Source organism: Varanus komodoensis, unplaced genomic scaffold, assembly GCF_004798865.1.
Source record: "Varanus komodoensis strain SLA01 unplaced genomic scaffold, ASM479886v1 scaffold11, whole genome shotgun sequence".
In the NCBI taxonomy this organism is placed as follows: domain Eukaryota; kingdom Metazoa; phylum Chordata; class Lepidosauria; order Squamata; family Varanidae; genus Varanus; species Varanus komodoensis.
Genome location: NW_025335317.1, coordinates 12180583 through 12199427, shown reverse-complemented (window position 1 = coordinate 12199427; position 18845 = coordinate 12180583). Strand labels below are relative to the sequence as shown.

The 18845-nt window shown below is 43.0% G+C and overlaps 2 protein-coding genes across 2 annotated transcripts in view; one reads left to right on the top strand and one right to left on the bottom strand.

Annotated features, from left to right (window-relative positions):
• The window catches only part of GLUD1 (glutamate dehydrogenase 1), a 30276-nt gene extending 25288 nt beyond the window's left edge, over positions 1-4988 (top strand). Inside the window, exons 8-13 of the mRNA XM_044420379.1 lie at positions 200-337; positions 464-544; positions 1091-1214; positions 2006-2097; positions 2647-2709; positions 3624-4988. Coding sequence (XP_044276314.1) covers positions 200-337; positions 464-544; positions 1091-1214; positions 2006-2097; positions 2647-2709; positions 3624-3743 — 618 coding nt within the window. The 3' untranslated portion in view covers positions 3744-4988. The remainder of the gene's footprint in view (positions 1-199; positions 338-463; positions 545-1090; positions 1215-2005; positions 2098-2646; positions 2710-3623) is intronic.
• Positions 4989-7617: 2629 nt separating this feature from the next.
• On the bottom strand, positions 7618-12133 carry LOC123018373 (adipogenesis regulatory factor-like). The gene is made up of 3 exons (XM_044420380.1): positions 11905-12133; positions 8505-8567; positions 7618-7874 (listed from the first exon to the last, which is right to left on the bottom strand). Exons 1-3 carry the CDS (start codon positions 11966-11968, stop codon positions 7747-7749), a joined length of 255 nt encoding a protein of 84 aa, XP_044276315.1. The 5' UTR covers positions 11969-12133; the 3' UTR covers positions 7618-7746.
• Between the last annotated feature and the right edge of the window lie 6712 nt (positions 12134-18845).

Below are 18845 nucleotides of genomic sequence, written 5' to 3'. Positions count from 1 at the left end.
GGCACGACTGGCTGGAACCAGAATGCTCAGTGATGCAGCCTTCTAGTACATTTATGTTGGAAAAGTGTTGCAGTGATTGCAGCTCTGTGTGGTGTCCAGAAATATAAACCCTAGTATACTATTGTGCTGTTTAAATTCTAACTTCTATTATAGTATAATATATTTCAATAAGTCATTTGACTTTCCTGTATCCAAACAGCAACATGGATCAATTCTCACCTACCCAAAGGCACAACCCCTGGACTGCCACATCCTGGAAGCAGATTGTGACATCCTTATCCCAGCTGCCAGTGAAAAACAGCTAACAAAGGCCAATGCCCATAAAGTCAAAGCAAAAGTAAGCCAAACACATACGCTCAATACGTGATTTTGAAGTCATGCCTTCTGTTCCATCTCAATGGGCTAATTATGCCATGTTAATATAAGCTTTTCTATGTTAACATAGTTTGATGTTGATTTCCAGATAATTGCTGAAGGTGCTAATGGACCCACAACTCCTGAAGCAGATAAAATTTTCTTGGAACGGAATATCATGGTTATTCCGGTAAGGTTCTCATCCTACTACAAGAGCTTATAAAACATGTACTTTCTCCATGAGCTTCCTCCCAACTTTTTTTTAGTAGAAATACTTGTTTGTAACTCAAACCTGTTTTATAAGCTACATATTTTTCTGAAAATAAGAGAATCAATTGATTTCATTAGTTGGGGAAGGCAGCTGTAGAGAGCATGGAAGTGGCATTGGGTGCTGCTTTTAACTCTTTCTTCATTCCTTCTTCTCCAGCAAGCTCCCCAAGTCTTCTCCACATTCCTCCTTGAGGTTTGGCTTACAAGCCGGCAAGTGAGGTAGAGACAGCCACAATGATGATCTTTATCTCATTACCTAGAAACTGGATCCAAACTGAAGTGTGATGTACCTATCGAGTGTGGGTTATAATAGCTGTCACCAAAGCTTCATTTTTCAAGAATTTAATCTTTCAGTTTAGAAATCCTGTGCATGTCATGAGCTAGCAACAATAATCTTCTTGAACCTGTTAAATATTTCATAATAATAATAGCAGCAGCAACAGACCTTTGCTCATGTCCTATGCAGGATCTTTATTTGAATGCTGGTGGTGTGACTGTGTCTTATTTTGAGTGGTTGAAGAACCTGAACCATGTCAGCTATGGCCGATTGACCTTTAAATATGAAAGGGACTCGAACTACCACTTGCTAAGTAAGTTTAACAAGCTCTATATATTTTACATAAACTGCTAATTAAATTCAACTAAATTCTATGTTTGAGCTAGATATGCCCAAGAAACACATGGGGATCTCTAGTTCCATTGGCTGGTTTATGATCTGAAACTTGCCTTGTGGAACTTCTGGTTTTTCCTTCACTGAAAAATATTGCCTGAAAATGTTGTAGATATGCAAATTTAGGACCTTGAACAATTTCACTTTCTGTTCTATAACAGGACATTTACAGCTATACTAAACACTACAAAAAGGTAAATTTCATCATAGAAGTGGAAAAGAGGATACATTTTGTGTTGGCACTTAAAGGAAAAAGAAGCCATGTCAGTTGAACAAAACATGGCTAGAAACCCTTTCAGTCACTTTAGAATTTAGTTATAGCTTGAGTATGTAAAAGGTAATATAGAAATCATATTTAGAGTTAGATGGGTGCTTTGAGATAAACAGCTGAGATCTGCCTTCTAAGGCTGGAGGGCACAGTGGGATTTTTGAGTAAACATGTACCATAGGCTTGGGCTGTAAATGTTAAAACTGAAACATTTATTTATGTATTTATTTATTATTAATAAAATTTGTATGCCATCCCATTACTTGCGTCTCTGGACGGCTTACAACATAGATGCATCATTTTCAAGGACTAGCTCCAGACCTTGTCATATTTACAGTAGTCCCATTGTAATTGTTGTGACTTAAGTCAATCATACTCTTACTATAATTTGAGTTTGGATCCAGCTTAGAAAGAAACTTACCTGGCCTTTCCTTCCTTCCCAGTGTCTGTCCAGGAGAGCTTGGAAAGAAAGTTTGGGAAACATGGTGGAAGTATTCCAGTTGTGCCTACTGCAGAATTCCAAGACAGGATATCTGTAAGTAGCTGCTGAAATATTTTCTCTGTCTGTGTTTCATATAAAAAATTCAGTTCTGTTAAATATTTACAGCAGACAAAGAGGAAAAGAAATCTGTGGGAACAAGTTGTTACTGTCAGGTTAAATTAAAGGTAACTTTGTGTATATAATATCAAGGATGCAATTGCAGATTTTTAACTTCTTTCTCTATATTATAGTTCAAATATGAGAGCTGACATTTAAAATGTACCATAAATGCAGTTAAATTGCACATTTTTACTAACATAGTGTTCTGTACAGATACTATGCTGAATTATTTGCATCATATATTGAATATATGACAGCATGCTGCTTGCCTTACTATATTAATATTAATAGTTATAAAATGCTTTTTTGTTGATGTGGATCTAATTCTCATGTTTAATTCCTTTTGCTTTTCCCGCTCTACGTGGAAGGGTTATATGAAAAAAGTGACTTAGAAATTCATTCCCTTAGAGAATTGCATTAAAAACAACTTTAGATCATGGCATACCTCACATTAACCAACAAGGGGAATTGCTTTCATTATAGGGTGCATCTGAAAAAGACATTGTTCATTCTGGCTTGGCCTACACCATGGAGCGTTCTGCTAGGGTATGTATCATGTCATGCTGAAGGAGTAACATAGTATGAACTCGATCCTAGAGAAAAACCAGAGGGCACATGACGATGTATGACATTTTTATTTATTTATTTATTTTTCGATTTATATCCTGCCTTTTTCCTACAAAGGGCTCAAGGCAGCTTACATCATCTCTCCTCCTCCATCTTATCCCCACAACAACAACCCTGTGAGGTAGGTTGGGCTGAGAGTCTGTGACTGGCCCAAAGTCACCCAGTTGGCTCCATGGTTGAGCGGGGACTAGACCCCAGGTTGTCTGAATCCCAGTCCCGTGCTCTTAACCACTACGCCACACTGGCGCTCTCACACTGACATCCCTCCCCTCTTCCTCCAATTTCTTGTTCTTGGTATGGGTAGCACTGTAGACAGACCAGATTGAGGGAATAAGCATATATGCTATGGCAGAACAGTAAAGTATTCATTCTGAAAATTCAGCTAGCAGTCGGAGGGTATTCAACCATTCAACCTAGTGACTTGGTTGGGGAATGGCATTTTTGTGTGCCTCTATTTCAGAGGAAGCCTTATGAAACATAGTGGAATTGGATGTAAACACACTTAGAGTTGCACTGTCAAAGCATCAGCTTAACCAGGCTGTAGAAAGTGAGGCCTGGCTGCTGTCATCAGGCAGGAAAGGCAGCTGTCTTAAAATGGATTGCTGTGACATCTTTTCTGAGGTGAATTTCTTAGCCTGTTTGAGAATTTGAATAGCTGATTCTGAGGGCCCAAGAGGAAGATCTTTGGTTCCAGAATCAATAAACCCCTGAGCTTCACAGCATGGAAGTATTTATTTACAACTCCATTAATTACTTCAGGCAATCTAAAAAATGAATATGATGTCCAAAGTACTTATACGTAGCACTCACATTAATGTTTTTGTATTCTCTAGCAAATTATGCGTACTGCCATGAAGTACAATCTGGGTCTAGACCTGAGAACTGCTGCCTACGTCAATGCAATTGAGAAGGTCTTCAAGGTGTACAATGAAGCTGGTCTGACCTTCACATAAATGGATAGTCCGTCTTTGCCTGGCACCCTGCTGTGTACCCTCTTCAGAAAGCTTATTGCAAGTTTACAGATATGATATAACCACAGAAATCCCTCTTTTCTCACTTAACTATAGTGGATATGATTCTCAGTTACTTTCCATTCGGGTTAGTCCTCTTTTATAATGAAAGACAACAATTCCATGGATTTAGGGATTCATGCCAGGAGAGAACATCTGCACTTGTGGGGGTTCTGGGGGTTTTCTGAAATTTAAAAGGTACCTTTTTATTGTATGAACCTGTGGTCTTGCCACAATAAGCAACCTAGCTAGCTAAGCTCCAGGTTGCACATTGTGTACTATTGGAGTACTTGGCTTACAATCCATGCACTTTGGTTTCAAACAATGTATCTCTCTTAGGGTTGGCACTTTGAGTAAAGGCCTTGGATGATCAATGCAGTGGCATTATCAAAGACAGAATGGGCCTCCTGCAGGGAATAACTTTGATAGGATTCTCATTTTTACACTTAGCAGAGCTATAGGCCTGGTTCTCTTTAGGCAATGTATGTGTTTCTTTATAATCTGTGCTCCTGCTACAAGGCTGACTCTAAATCATGTCCTCATCCTGAACTTGACTCAAGCACTACAGTGTGCAACTAGAACGATGAGTTCCAGGAGTTAGTATTTTTATAAGCTGAAGCAGTATCATCGTTGTACAGACATCCAGTGGAATTACCTTTTGTGTTTAATCTCATCTCTGCATACTCATTTTGCTTGTTCTTTTGTTTTTAAGAACGGTATGTTCCTGAGCATAATCTTAAGTAGTCCAAAGAACTTGTGTAGCCTCTTGCTTCCCTCAGTGGTGAATTATTTTCTGGAATGCTTTTAGCATTAGCTTATTGCCTCAATGAACAATTAAAGTAACAATTGTTGCCAATGAGGAGGCTGGCTGCTATTGGGAACCTTATGTAGGGTCTTAACACACTTTCAGATCCCTTTGTTTGGATGTTTTGCATATTCTGAACATAAAGGATTTAGCAAAGAGGCCATCAAAACAGGATTAGATGGTACAGTTGAGGATTTTTTTACAAGGTCCTTTGTCCAGAGGAGTCCTATTAAGTGCCAGATGTATTTATGTAACAAATATGAATGTTTTTTAAAACAAACCCAGGCCCACCCAGGAACTCATGCTTTTTTCTAGCTACTTTGTAACTCATGACATAACATGGTAACAAAAGCAATTATTAAAAGCTGACCTTTCCAAACATACACCGGCTTGTACTTTTTCATAGTTTTTCCCAGCAATATGGGGGAGAACTGAAAGCATCAGTTTAAAGAAAGGGAATTTGGATTTGGAATTAAGCTGAGAAACTCGCAAACTCCAAACCCATGTCTGAGAACATTTCAGTCACCCATCGTAGTAGTATTGGAAGAACAATCCACCCCTTCGTAGGAGTGGCTTACAGGTGACTCTCTCTCCCTTGCCTGAAGTGATACGTACACAGATAACACAATTTCTGCAGTGGCGGCAGCTCAAAGTACAGCTGCCATAGTCGAAAACTGTATTCCCTGGCTTGTGTAAGCCAAAAATACTTGGGTGCCATTCAAACGTAAGGGTTGTTGTGCCTTCTAGGCCTATCTAGTGGGCAGCACATGCCTGTATGTGGCCCTGCTGAGTTTGTTTTAAAAGTAGTTGGGGTGGAGGGAATGGTCGTGGCTGCAGTACCCCACAGCGGTCAAAATGAACTTGCAAGCAAGCATGTCTCGAACTGTGGAGCTCCATCGCTGCCTTCCTCCCCTCGGTGCCCAGGGGAAGTAGCCCACAGTCTGTGAGTTGGGGCCTGGATTCCTTAGCATTACCAACCGGTCTCTTAGCAGCTAAAAGAAGTGTGGGGAGGCAAGGGAGGAGCAGGCTGAGTCAGCTCCAGCTCCTTTGCTCTTCCTCTGTCACGCCCCTGGCCCCTCTCCTGAATGGACGGGGTCTTGGGGACCTTTCCCATCCCTGACCTAGCCAGGTGTCCCTGAGCTGTATGCTCTGGAAAGGAATATGAACTGGGAATATAAGAGATGAGCCCTGTTGACTCAGTACTGTTAAGAGACCATTCATGACTTTCCTTATGTTTTCAAAGAGCCACATGTGCCTTGGTGCAACTTGTTGGCATCAAGGACTGTATATTGCAGTTTTGGTGAAGTTCTTCCATTTTCATGTCGGACAAGGAGTTGCAACATTTGATTTGATGCATGGCCATGTGTCCATTCAGCACATGCAAGTTACTGCTTGATGTCATACTTCTCAAGTATGCATGTGTGAACACGGTTCAGTCTTTGAAGCACTTTTCATTTTCCTAAAAGGTGGGTTTCTTCCTTTTTCTGCTTAATGTTTTGCTTCTAGTTTCCACTTCAACCAAAACATCATTTGGCTAATACCTGTCATTTCTTAGTTACTCTGCTGCTCCAAGGGCTCTCGTGAAATGCTTTCCTCTGCGCTTTTCCCACATATCTCTTCACAGTACACTGGAGAATGTGGTGTGTCCATATGTGCCTTTATAGTTCCAGTTCAAGTCACATTGTGCTAGGTATGGTAGTGGGGGTGTGACACAGATGTGACGCTGCACCTGAATGCATGCACAACTCTTACCTGCGAAGGTGGTTGGTAAAGCCAGGGTCATGCAAGTTATAAGGCATGGTGAAAGTGTTAAGTATGGAGAAGTACTCTCTCATAATACAGTGGTACCTTGGCTCACGAACTTAATCCGTTCCAGGACTCTGGTTGTGAGCCAAATTGGTCGTGAGCCAAGTTAAATTTCCCAGTGAGGTTCAGTGTAAATAAGGTTAATTCGTTCTGTAACCATTTTTTTTAAAAAAAATCAGAAAAATGTGAAGCAAAGTGACAAAGAACAGCAAAGATCGCGGCCATCTCCCCCACCCCAAGCACAAGTGCGGCCATCTCCCTGCCCGCCCCCAGCACGACCAAGATTGTGCCTGTCATCCCAGTGCACTGGGGTGGGGGGGGGGGCAGAGACGGGCGCAAATGGGGCGTGCTGGGGGATGGAGAGACGAGTGCGAAGGGGGTGCGCTGGGGGAGGGAGAGATGGTCGTGATCTCGGCCATCTCCGCCCCCCACCCCCAGCACAGTCGCGGCCATCTCCCCACTCGGGGGGAGATGGCTGAGATTGCGCCGGTCTTTCCTTCAGGAACACACCCGTGATCACACACGTCTTCCCTGCACAAATGCAATTGCAATCGTGGCCATCTCCCCACTCGGGGGCATGGGGGGATGGCCACGATCTCGGTCACAACCCAATGCGGAGTTCGCAACCCGCATCAAAATTTTCATGAAATTTTTGTTCATGACCCAATTTGGTCATGAACCAAGGCATTCGTGAGCCGAGGTACCACTGTACTAGAACTTGGAGTCATCTCAAGAAGGTGAGCACTGGGGGATTCAGGGCAGATAAAAATAAGTACTTCACAGATTGTATAGTTAAAACTGTAGAATTCACTGCCACAAGATGTAGTGATAGCCAATGGTGTGGACACTTTCCAAAGGGGAACTGAACAAATTCATGGAGGAGAAGGCTAGCGATGGCCATTGGTCCTGATGACTATAGGCAGCCTCCAGTATCGCAGGCCATATGCTCATGTGTGCCAGCTGCTGGGGAACATGGGCAAGAGGTGCCATTTCTATGTCCTGCTTGTGGGTTTCCCAAAGGCAGCTAGTTAACTTCTACATGAACAGAATTGCTAGACTAGATAGGCCATTAGTCTGATCTAGCATGGTGCTGATTATATCCAGTTTATGAATGCAGCCATCCAAAAAAGCACATCATTCCTTAAACATGCCACAAGTTATTCTGAAATTGAGTTTTGTAGTTTAAGATCCTTGCGACAAAAAATCTTAGGATTTACAGCTTCATTTTTAATAAAGATAGAGTGATTGTATGATTAGATAATTGACAAAAAAATCTTAAGCACTGTTCTGTCCTGTACATTCATGCACGAGGAGCCGAAGCACACGTGTGAACTCTTAAGTAGAAGTGCTCTTCTTTTCTTCACTCTGTCCAAAGCTTTTGCCCCAGGCATTGATCTGGCTTGTCAAATTCTGTGCAGCTTTTTCCCCTGCATCTTGTGCTGTCTTGCAGGCATCATCTACCGCTTGAAAACAAAATGAGAAATAATTTGAGATGATTGTCTCCTCATGTAGTTTCCCTTTCTGGGGCCAGGAACAGTAGTGAAAATGCCACTTGCATATAGGAAAACAATTCATGCTGGATGAAGAATAAAGCTCACAAGAAGCTACCTTGCATTGGGTCAGACTGTTTGTTCATACATCTCAGTACTGTCTGCAATACCAGTGACTGCATTTCTTTTCATACTGAGTTGCCAGGACTTGAGGCTCAGGATTTCTGTCTGCAAAGTGTGTATTCTAACAGAGCTGTAATCTGCCCGGGAAGCTGGAGAATAAAGTTCACTGAGTATGAAGTGAATCCCATGGGTTGCCAATTTTTGATTGTCAAATTTTGATTTTGCTCACTCTGGGGAGGCTCAGCATAAAATTTGGCAGTTGAATATCAGAGGCAAGGTGGTTTTTGGCGGTTTCTGCCTTCTGGTACTGGTTACCCAAACACAGGTTTACTATTCAGAACAGCCAAACCGGTTCCCCAAGTTACAAGTCTCTGCTGGATGAGAACAGCCCTCGGAATGCACTGGCACCTCTCTTCATAACAGTCTAGTCTCCCATGCATTTTGAGAATTGCCCAGATTTTGAAATGAAGATGGCCCTACCTTTCTGGCCGGCTTCTGTCACCTGGTCCAGCACTTGCTGCACAGCCTGACCTGCTGAGTTAGCTGCGATTGCAAAAAATAACATTACACACATGAACATTTTTGTTCTCTGTTCGCAAATCCTGAATAATTACAGCAGTTGGATCATTAAAAGAACGACAGGCCAGGCATGTACAGAAAAAGTAACTCACTGGAATGTGGGAGCAGGTTTGATAACACCCATGTGTTTTGTGGCCCGTTAACAACATTCTGCACCTAAGCAAGCAAATCCGGGGCAAGAATACTAATTCTGCAGCCTTTATCAAAACTAGCTACAACAAACTTGCATGGTTGCTTCACATTGTATTCTAGTTTTACTATTTACAGAGGGAGACTATTTGAAAACGAGTTAAGATAGAAGTAGTTCATAGCCTTGCAAAGGCTTTCAAAATAGCATGCAAAGACAATTTCAAATAAAAGCAGACTCCAGGAACAAAAATGTATCCCTGTAGAATCACACCTGTTTGGGTAGCACTTTTTCTTCCCCACTGTCATCCATATCAAGGCGCATCATCCACCAAAATTCTCTGGGGCAAAAGAGTGGGACTTGAACAACTGGATTTCATTTGTTGAAAAAGACAATTCCTTATTCTGCACTTCACAGTTCCAGAAGAAGGAAATTACCCAGAAGATACCACCTGAAGAATACTACCTTAGCAAGAGAAGCAGCCTTCTCCAACTTGGTATTCTCCAGTTGTTTTTCATTTCAACCCCCAGTGGCCTCAGCCAGTACTGGGAGTTGCATTCCCAAACATCCGGAAAGCACCAGGCTAGATGAAGTTTCGGGAGTGCAGACCAACTCCACGCGCTTTGCATTCTTTGCCCAAATGAAGCTGCCACTGTCCGTCATGGCTCTGTAGCCCAGTGTTACTGGCTCAGTATGGCTCCATTCAGCCTCAAGGAATGGGAGGAGCTTCTCAATCAAGATTTTTTGTTAATTTCTATTGTGTAATGTCAACAAAACAAGAACTGAGTGATACATAAATTTGAAGATAACCATTTCAGTGCATACATATGATTTATTTCTGCATGTGTGAAAAAACAGTTTTGTTAAGCAAGTTGATGGTGATGAAGTCCATTCTCTCTTTGCTCAACTTATTTATGGTTCCTGCTATTCTGTTTATCTTCCTTGTCATGGTTACCTCTTCACCGCTTGGAGATGAATGCATGCAGAATGCGGGGAGAGAACGCTTGGGATGGGAATAAGCGTTGATGGGGAAGGTTGCATAGGAATGAAAGTGGTTGTTGGTGAACCTGAGCGAATGTGCCGTGGCCTGTGCCACTTTTGGCATTTGGCCCTGATGGTGGCTCGTAAGGGAATACAGTGTTCAGAATGAGAACAGAGTGAGGATATCCTGCAGAAGTTGCTGGGCTTTAGCCATGGAAGATACGATTCTCTTTGGGCTCAGTGACAACTGAGCAGGCTTAGTGGATACCGAATGCAGAGCAAAACAGGTTGGGCGAAGATAATGGAATGGAGCATTCTGTAAAAAGGGCACAACTTTTGGGAGCACTTCACACAGCAACTTTTTATTGTGAATCCAACTTGTTCATCAACATTCATCAGGCAGCTTTAGTAAGTGAATTCTATACTTTATGAAAATATTAATATTATTGCAATAAGATGTATTTCAAACTTGGATGAGTTTAATCATCAATATCAATTGTTACAAGAAGTCATATGAATCTAAGTAGCTCCATGTCAGCTTTACTGACTACTCTTTTCTGACTGAGCTCCACTGCACTTTATGATTGGGCTGCTAGGTGATCCCAGGTGAAGCTCCCCCAGTATTTTTCTACTTGTTGGGGGAATCATCATTTCCTGAATTTCTGTTGGGGAACAGAGTTTTCAAGCCCAGAAGTCCAACCCAAAAAGAGGGAATAAAAGTAAATAGCAGTCCCCGCTCAGCCAAATTCTGGCTATTGGGCATGCCAGCTTTTCAGAGGGTCCCGGTAGCTGTCCCTTCAACAGTATCATGTTTTCTCGACAAAAACTGGTGATGGTTGTTTCTCAACAATTTGTAAAGATGGAAAATGTCAAATTCTACAGGCCAGTTTATTTTGTGTTCATCTGGCAAGCCTATAGTTTTATATAGAACCTATATAGTGAGTATTATTTTGAAATTTAATATGGCAAGCTTTGATTGCAAAACCAGTAAGAAGAGAAGTGGAAAACATCTGAAAAATGCAAAAGTGAGTTTTTTCTTTACCTTCCTAGGCACACCCTAGCACAACTTTTACTTAAAGTTCATAATAGTACTGATGGGTGGTGCATTTCTTCTGGCAGGAGGAAAATGAAATGAGCTTTCATTCTATAAACAAAGGATTCTATTTAAGGCGCAGCATCTTGTTTTATGCACTGTTTCTGTTTTTAATGGTAAAATTATGGGACGCATAGTATAAAAAAGCAGTTTCTAAAAGCTGTGCAATAAAGTTATTATGGGAAGAATATTGATATTCTTGGTTTTTTGTACCACATATTTTCTCAAATAGAAAGACCAAGTCTAAATTTAGTTATACTTCTTTCCTACCCCCCTCCATCCCAAGAGACCATAATAAGGAGGAAAAAGGCAGACATATATGGTCAAAAATACTAAACAAGATCCCACAGTGGTTTGATAATTTACACATGGTACTGTACTCCTAAACAAAATCAAAGACCACCACTTGGGCATCCAATATTTAAATGTCACAGATATTAACAATTTGCAGATGTAAATTTTAAATAAACAGATCTTTAAATGTGAGATATTTCAGTGTGAAACATTCTCTTGAATCACAAAGCACATGCTTCTTAGCTGAGGCAGAACCAGCCAGCCACAGGTCTTTGTACAAGCACATGCGTGAACTAATCTACCAGCGTTCAACCATCAGTCAAGCCACATTAATAAGCACTGCAGGGGTGAAGGTCTGCCAGGAAAAAGTCTTACTAGGAAAATAAGGGGAAGGTTATCAAGAAAACAACACCTGCTCCATGCTAACATTACCATGATCTACAGAAATCTAGTAAGAAACATAGGAAGTTGCAGTCTATGTTTTTCCATCACATGCAGCCTTTCTGAACTTGAGCTTTTTTTCCCCAGCCCGGTGCCCTGCAGATCCGTTGGGCTGAAACACCCAGCAGTTCTGGCCATTGATCAGAATAGGACCCAGCAGATTGGAGTTCTTGTCCCCACTCAGCCCTGCAGTTCTCTGGGTGACCAACTTCATAGGGTTGTTGTAAGGACAAACCAGAGAGAAGGACACATAAGTTGCTTGGCATTCCTTGCAGAAAAGCAGGCAGGCTATAAATAAAAGCAGCCAACAGAAATAAATACAGGCAAGGGCTTTAAAAAATGAGTAGAATCCAAAAGTCCTTTACCTGTATCCTGTGCAGTGGTTCCTGCCAGTTTTGTGGCTTCCTCTACAAGGTTAATTTTAAACATGTTTGTGCTTCTGCAGATGATCTGCTCTCCCTCGCTCAGTAAGTAGATGGTCAATTTCCTAACCAGATTCTAGCCCTATTTCACTGTATGTAGAAAACCCCCAACTGGACCTTAGAAAAGCCGGAGGAGCTGTACTTTGTGACTAACTCCTGACTTCAAAAGCTGCAGAGGGATGTTTGGAATGAGCAGATTCCCCTCCTTAGGGGAAGGGTGTGGTTTGGCCTCAGTTTTGCTTTATTTTTTTAAGAACCAAAGTAATTTTCCATAGCTGCAAAATGAACGCCCCTGTTTTGGGTGGGGCTGCTGGTTTACCAGCTGGCATTTCCACTGCCGTTATGGAACATTTCCATCTGGAAGGTTGCTGGAAGTGCTAAAGGCACAATGGGATGCCAGTAGAACGTTTGCACATATGAGAAGGCAACTGGTGGGAAATGGACAGAGCTGTGTGGTCCTAAGTACCTGGCCTGGCACTTGCTTCAGCCTCACATCTGGCATGCGGACTTTGTGACCAAATGGAATGGAGCCAAGCAGGGCAAGGGGCACCTGGTAAACATTCTGGATTGGGTCCGCTGGCTGGCTGAGAGTGCCAGAAAGAAGGATGGACTGATGCAGTATTATCTGTGATTTGCAGGGATGGTTGTGGTCCACGGACTTGCTCCTCCTCTTCAGTATTGCTTCCTCACCTGCCTCTCACTCTGGCCTGGGCAGAGAAAAGGAAGAGCAGGAGATGCCTGTGCCTACTTGCCCTTTGGCTCGCAGAATATCCAACTGGGAAGTGGTGGAAACCACGAGAAAAAAGTTGGGGAGCAAGAGAAGCTGGTGACCATGGTGGTGGGCTGGAAAACTCACTGGGAGGAGATCCACCAAAGGTGTCTTGCCCAAGGGCCTCCCCGAGCTTGGAGCCAGCACTGGTAATTGTACATCTGGTCAATACACAGGGACATGATCAATAAACTCTGTTCAGTCCAATGAGTCAAAAGGGCACAGATCACCTGTTACAGATTGGAAGGAGCAATAACATTTCTGATGTGTGAACCCCTTCTTACAGGGGTTCCCCCAAGTTTCCTGTCACTGGTCAGGAAACCTCCTGACACACCAAGCAGCCAAAACCTGACAAGCAGCCAAAACCTCCTCCCTTCCACTCAGGCACAGAAACAAAGAAAAATAGCAGTGTTTTGGATAGTCTTGCCCCAAGTCCAGAAACATGAAATCTTAAAAAATGTGAAAATCCATTACAGTGTCATTTTGTAATGGTGCAGTGCTTGGCACAGAGAAGAGTTTATTCCCCTTTTAAACCATGCAGGCGAATGTCAACATATAAAAAGGAATTCATCAGGGGGGAAAGAGTAAGAAGGCAACAATCATACAGAGAGAGACTTCCAAATAAGATTAAAAATCAATCTAACTTATCTAGTTATGCATTAGTTACCTGAATAGAAACTTGGGTGCCAAAGCATAATCAGCTTATTGCAGAGAGGATGGTCTGAGTGATACAACTTTCAATGGAATGAAGACATTTTTACTTTTACGAGTAAAGTATGAGTTCAGTAAAAGTTGTCGCCTTAGCAGAGGCAATTGGTTGTTGCTCTGCCCAGTTATGCAATAGTTTCCATTTATGATGTCGCTGCTCTAGCTAGCAAATCAAAAAATTGCTTACACGCTAAAGCCACCTTCAAAATTTACATCTCAAGCCTCTTCGAATGAGGTAGCCTGTTCTAAAAAAAGTTTGAATGTTCTGAATGGGTTTTGAGAAGTAGAGTGGTACGGGGAGGCTATCTGGGGAGTCCAGCAGGGTACCAATTTATGGAATGAACCTGAGGACACTGTTGAGATGCATCAGAATAGAGGGGTTGGTCACACCAACCGGCTAAGTGGTGTGGAATGGGGAATGCTCTGGCTTGGATCCAGTTGAATAGCGAAAAGCTGTTGCTCATGGTCAGAGCAAATGCTCTGAGTGTTGAAGTACCCACGGTCAGTTCTGGCATTTCCACTAAATCAAGGAGCAGATGATATACAAGACCGTTTGGTGGAGACCCCGGAGAGCTAGGGGAGAATGGTCCCCAGTCCAACCATTATGGCACATAGATCTTCCCAAGAGCATTGGGCAACTCGAGGTCCCCTGTTGTGAGCAATGGAGGCCTGGAGGTGGAGAGAGTTTGGTTTCTTTCTCTTTGGAGAAATCAGTGTCTGTCAGTTGGTTCCGGAGAGTGTTGCCGTGTACAGAAATGCCTGGACAACTTGGTTCTTTGTGTGGGATGTTCTTCCTGAACTTTTTGTGTGTTCACACCAGCATTTCCCAACTTGATCCTGCACAAATACCAAGGGGCTTTTCCTTAATTGATCCTGCAAGGAGCTTTACTGCAGTCACACTATAGTTAGATGTACTGTATTTCTATTTTGAGTACAGTAATGATTTCTCAATTGACATCTATGCATAGAAATTAGCATATGCAAATGCTATGCAAATCCATGTTCCCCTTTCTCTTCTCTCACTAGATTGGTCTTTAAAGGCTTCAGTTAAGTCAGACAGATGGTCATTGTTCAATTGAACTGCAGTCATACCTCATTCTAAAAGGACGGTTCCAGAGGTACCAACAGAAGCTTCTTTTCTTCCTTCCTTCCTTTCTTTTCCCAAGTATAAATAATCCCTTTGTGTTTCACTTTTTTTAAGGAGGAGAAAGAAAAAGAAGATTGGAGGGAGAGAAAGACAGAAAGGGTGGGAGGGGGTGGGAAATGCAAAGGCAAAAATCCAGCAGGTCTCTCTCTCAACATTGGGACTAAAACTGGGTCCTAAAAACACTTTACATTTTTAGAAATTTTGTTGTTGGTCTTGTTTTCCTCGCATTATTCTTCAATGGAAACTTTTGGATAGAGGGAAGGCTGGAAATCCCAGGAACATAACATGCTACATAGCTTGCCGAAAGACAGGCATTTTGCTCTCTGAATGCTGCTCCTTGGTTCTTCTGTGGTGCTCACGGCAAGCAGGCGAGTGTCCAAAGTCCCCTTTTAAGTTATGTGAGTTATGTGTACGAGCCAGTCAGACGGCAAGCCATTTCCCTTCGAACAGAGCATGGCTTCTAGAGTTGTCGCAAGTTGTTGGGCAGGGTGGTCCCTTTCTTTTTCGAGTGCTTGATTTCTAAGATGTCCTGAGGTGAAATACATGCTTTATAAATAAAATAGGGGAGCAGCTCCCTGTATTCCACATTTTCAAAATCCATCATGCATGATGTTGGGAAAATTCAGATAAATCCTGGCAGAAAAAGGTTGCTTCTCTGTGCCTTTGTGTTATAAAATCAAACCTGCACCCCTTTCTCAGAAGGCACCAGCGTTCCAAGCCAGCTCACCGCTTAGTGCTGCTGTTACTGTAAGAAGATGGGATTCTTAACTGGCCTGAGAAGCTGCCATAGGCTAGCAGTATTAGTGACTTGCAGAAGCTGCAGAGAAACTGAAACGATTTGTTTCACATGGACATGCACATGGTAGGCATGCCATGAGCAGAGCTGGCTGGAGCCGGGGGTCAGACTAGATGGCCTGGGAGACCCCTTTTGACTTGCTCAGTTTCTGTGTTTCTATGTTCTATGATTCTATGTTTCTGAATGGACCCACTTAAGCATCTAGTCCCACAGAGGCAAGCGCCTGAGCAGTGAAGCTGCCAAACCAGATTTCCTGAATGGTTCCTCCATGAGACACATTTGCATGTTTGAACAGAATTCAAATGGCAAAGAGCTCTCTACTCAACTGATAGGTCAATAAAGCAATCAGTCATGTTTTCCTTATTTATAGTTGCCAGTATTTCTGATCGGTTTAGAACATTATGTCATGCCTAAAGACATCAGGATGCTATTGTACTAGGATTATCCAGAAACTTACATAACACTCTGCATTGGTGTATGTGGCTAGCAGATTATACAAGTGTGTGTCCATGGACTGTGATTTTTGTAGTTGGTGGTGGGTACCACTGCCCAGTTTCATGCAGTCATAAGTAACTGCAGGGGTCCTGGGTGATCTTGCAATGAAACTGCTGTGGTCCAAGGCAAGAGGAATCTCTCCTGACTGAACCTGGTTTCCCTTGTTGCAGCTGCCACGGAGGCTTCCTGACAATTGTCAACAAACCACGGCCATCTCTCCTCCGAACTGCATCCCAAGGGGGTGATTTGGGCTCATTCCCCAGTAAATGCATCCATCGTCTCGCCAGTGCCTTTTTGTTACAGTCCTTCCTCTCTTCAGTCGGCAATGAAACCACTACAAAAGTATGCTTTAGACCACAGCAAGCCGCTGCTTGGAACCCATCTGGAATTAATGACCACTGGCAAGATGCCATCTTGCCCCATGTTTACCGAGCTGAGGTCATAAGATTGGAGGCCTCCATGTTGGGTCAGTTTGATTACAATTGTGAGGACTTAAACTAAACAGCTTTCGTCCCTCTCCAGGCTGTTTAATTTGGGCCAAGTCTGAGGCTTGATGCACAAACACGCAGGGAAAGAAACAGAAGGAAACACACAGAGTAAAACGGGTATCCATCAGGCAGGGGGGTGCTGTGTGAGCAGTTACACACCACGCAAGTGGGGGCTTGCAAAACATGTGCATAGGGTAACTGTTATGTACAAATGCAGCGTTGGAAAAAATTGCTGTAATTTAAATAGAAATGTAATACTGTGTTTCCCCGAAAATAAGACCGGGTCTTATCTTAATTTTTGCTCCAAAAGATGCACTAGGGCTTATATTCAGGTGATGTCTTATTTTTTCATGTACAACAATCTACATTTATTCATGTACAAAAATCTATATTTATTCAAATACAGTCATGTCATCTTCTTCTGGAACATCGTCATAACTCACCAAATCCCGAACTGTGTTGCAACGGACATATTAAATGTGTCCGTGTGGCTGACTATCTTAACTGGGGCTTATTTTTGGAGTAGGGCTTATTTTACAAACATCCTGAAAAATCACGCTAGGGCTTATTTTCCGGTTAGGTCTTATTTTCAGGGAAACAGGGTGCCTCTCATCATAGCAGGGATGTTTGCAACAGGCAAACTTGTGTCCTGCCAGCTTAACCAGTTATTGGAGGGCCTTTCTTGTTCTTGACTTACCTTGTTCTTGACTCAAGTCTTATAAGGAGACTTGAGCTAAGCAGCTCTTTCCATAGAGGGCATCTTTCAGATAAAGGACTGTCCTCAGGCAGCCTGTCAAATAGAGAACTGTCCTCTGCACAGAAATGGCCACTGCAGCCCCATATGTGGATGTACTGAACATTTGTTCTTCGTGGGGGAAGAGGAGAGAAGGAGGCAGCAACATGAAAATGCAAAAAATGGTGAACTGGGAAGCGCCAGTTGTAATGTTGTGAGAAGGGTGCTGGAAAATGAGGTGCCATTGCTAGATTTGGCTTGTGATTTCAGAAGTTAGAAGCCAGCATAGATTCTCTGACATTGGTTCACTTCCCACGGTAACAGAGGAGCACTTCAGCTGCTGCAGTCGCTCCTTCTGCCCAAAAGCAGACAAAGGCTGGAAAATCCAGTGAAAGAGAGTGGTCGAGCCAACCTGGTGTAGTGGTTAAGCACGCAGGACTGGGACTCAGGCGATCCGGGTTCTAGTCCCTGTTCCGCCACGGACCTCAGTAGGTGACTTTGGGCCAGTCACAGACTCTCAGCCCAACCTACCTCACAGGGTTGTTGTTCTGGGAATAAGATTGAGAGCAGCAGGAGGAGACTGATGGAAGCTGCCTTGAGTGCTTTTAAAAAAAGCAAAGGGCAGGATATAAATCTAATGCATGCATAGGTAGTAGAGATGGCGACCTCTGCAGGGCTAAACTAGCTGTCAGGGGAAATGGCATAGGATTTGTCCTATCTGCAAGTGTGTTTCAAGGGGAATTTCCAGATTTTGCAGTCATTTCACTAACAGACTCTAGACCCCATGAGCGCCCGCTTACGCATGACATGAGCTGTATTTAACTATTAAAACGTGCCCTTTAAATATATTAAAGATCGTGTGCTCTTTGTTATGAAAGGGCATGTGATAGTATGTCCTTTGTTAAAGCTAGTGAGGAAAACACACATCTCGTGTGATACGAGTACAAAGGGGAAATGGGGCTGGGGGAGATCATCCTAACTTTCTTAAAATCAGAATGGTTTCAGCAATATTTCTGAAATGTACTTGTGCTGGAAATAAGCGTTGGCTTTATGTAACTTGAAAACATCCGCAAGATGAGAGAAAGTTTGAGGGGGGAAAGAGCAGTTTAAAGAGGAAATGCAGTGATGGGGAAATCTTGTTTCGGTAAAAAAGAATCTTGAAAAACTGGCAACGTGTTCGGGAAACTATTTCTGAAGAAATTATAGGCGGCTCACTTTAAGCATGATTCTATCCATTCTCCCTCTTTTGCAGTTGGTGGAACGGTGTGTCTTGATGCAGCAATATCGGTTGGTTTGTTTTTTAAAGTCTAGGGGCCTCCTAATGAATTGCTGCTGCAGATGCGGTCGGCATTATGCGCTGCCGCACATTAGATTTGCAGGGGAGGGAGAAGAAACAGCAAAGGGGGCGTTTCCTTCTCCTGCCAGGCCAGTCACATCTTTGGGGAAGCACCCTCTGCGGCTGCCTTGCTGCCCCCCAAGCGGCCTCTCGGCTTCCCCGGCCAAGTCCCATCTCCGAGGCCTCAGGGACTGCTGCTCTGAAAGGGCCGCCAGTTCTGGCCAGCAGAGCAACGTCGGCATTTTATTTTATTTTATTTTATTTTATTTTATTTATTTATTAAAACATTTTTATGCCGCCCCATTCGCCGAAGCCTCGGGGTGGCTTACAACATGGGTGGCTCACTGCTTTCTTGTAGCTCCTGAGCACTTCTGAGCTGGGATAGGAAAACCGCTAGGGCACAAAAGGGAAT

Coding starts and splice junctions, on each gene's coding strand:
- LOC123018373 (XM_044420380.1), bottom strand. CDS start 11,968: ATGTTTAAAATTAACCTTGTAGAGGAAGCCACAAAACTGGCAGGAACC. Junction 8,568..11,904: donor AACCACTGCACAGGATACAG/GTAAAGGACTTT, acceptor TTGCAATCGCAG/CTAACTCAGCAGGTCAGGCT. Junction 7,875..8,504: donor GACAGAAGCCGGCCAGAAAG/GTAGGGCCATCT, acceptor TTTGTTTTCAAG/CGGTAGATGATGCCTGCAAG.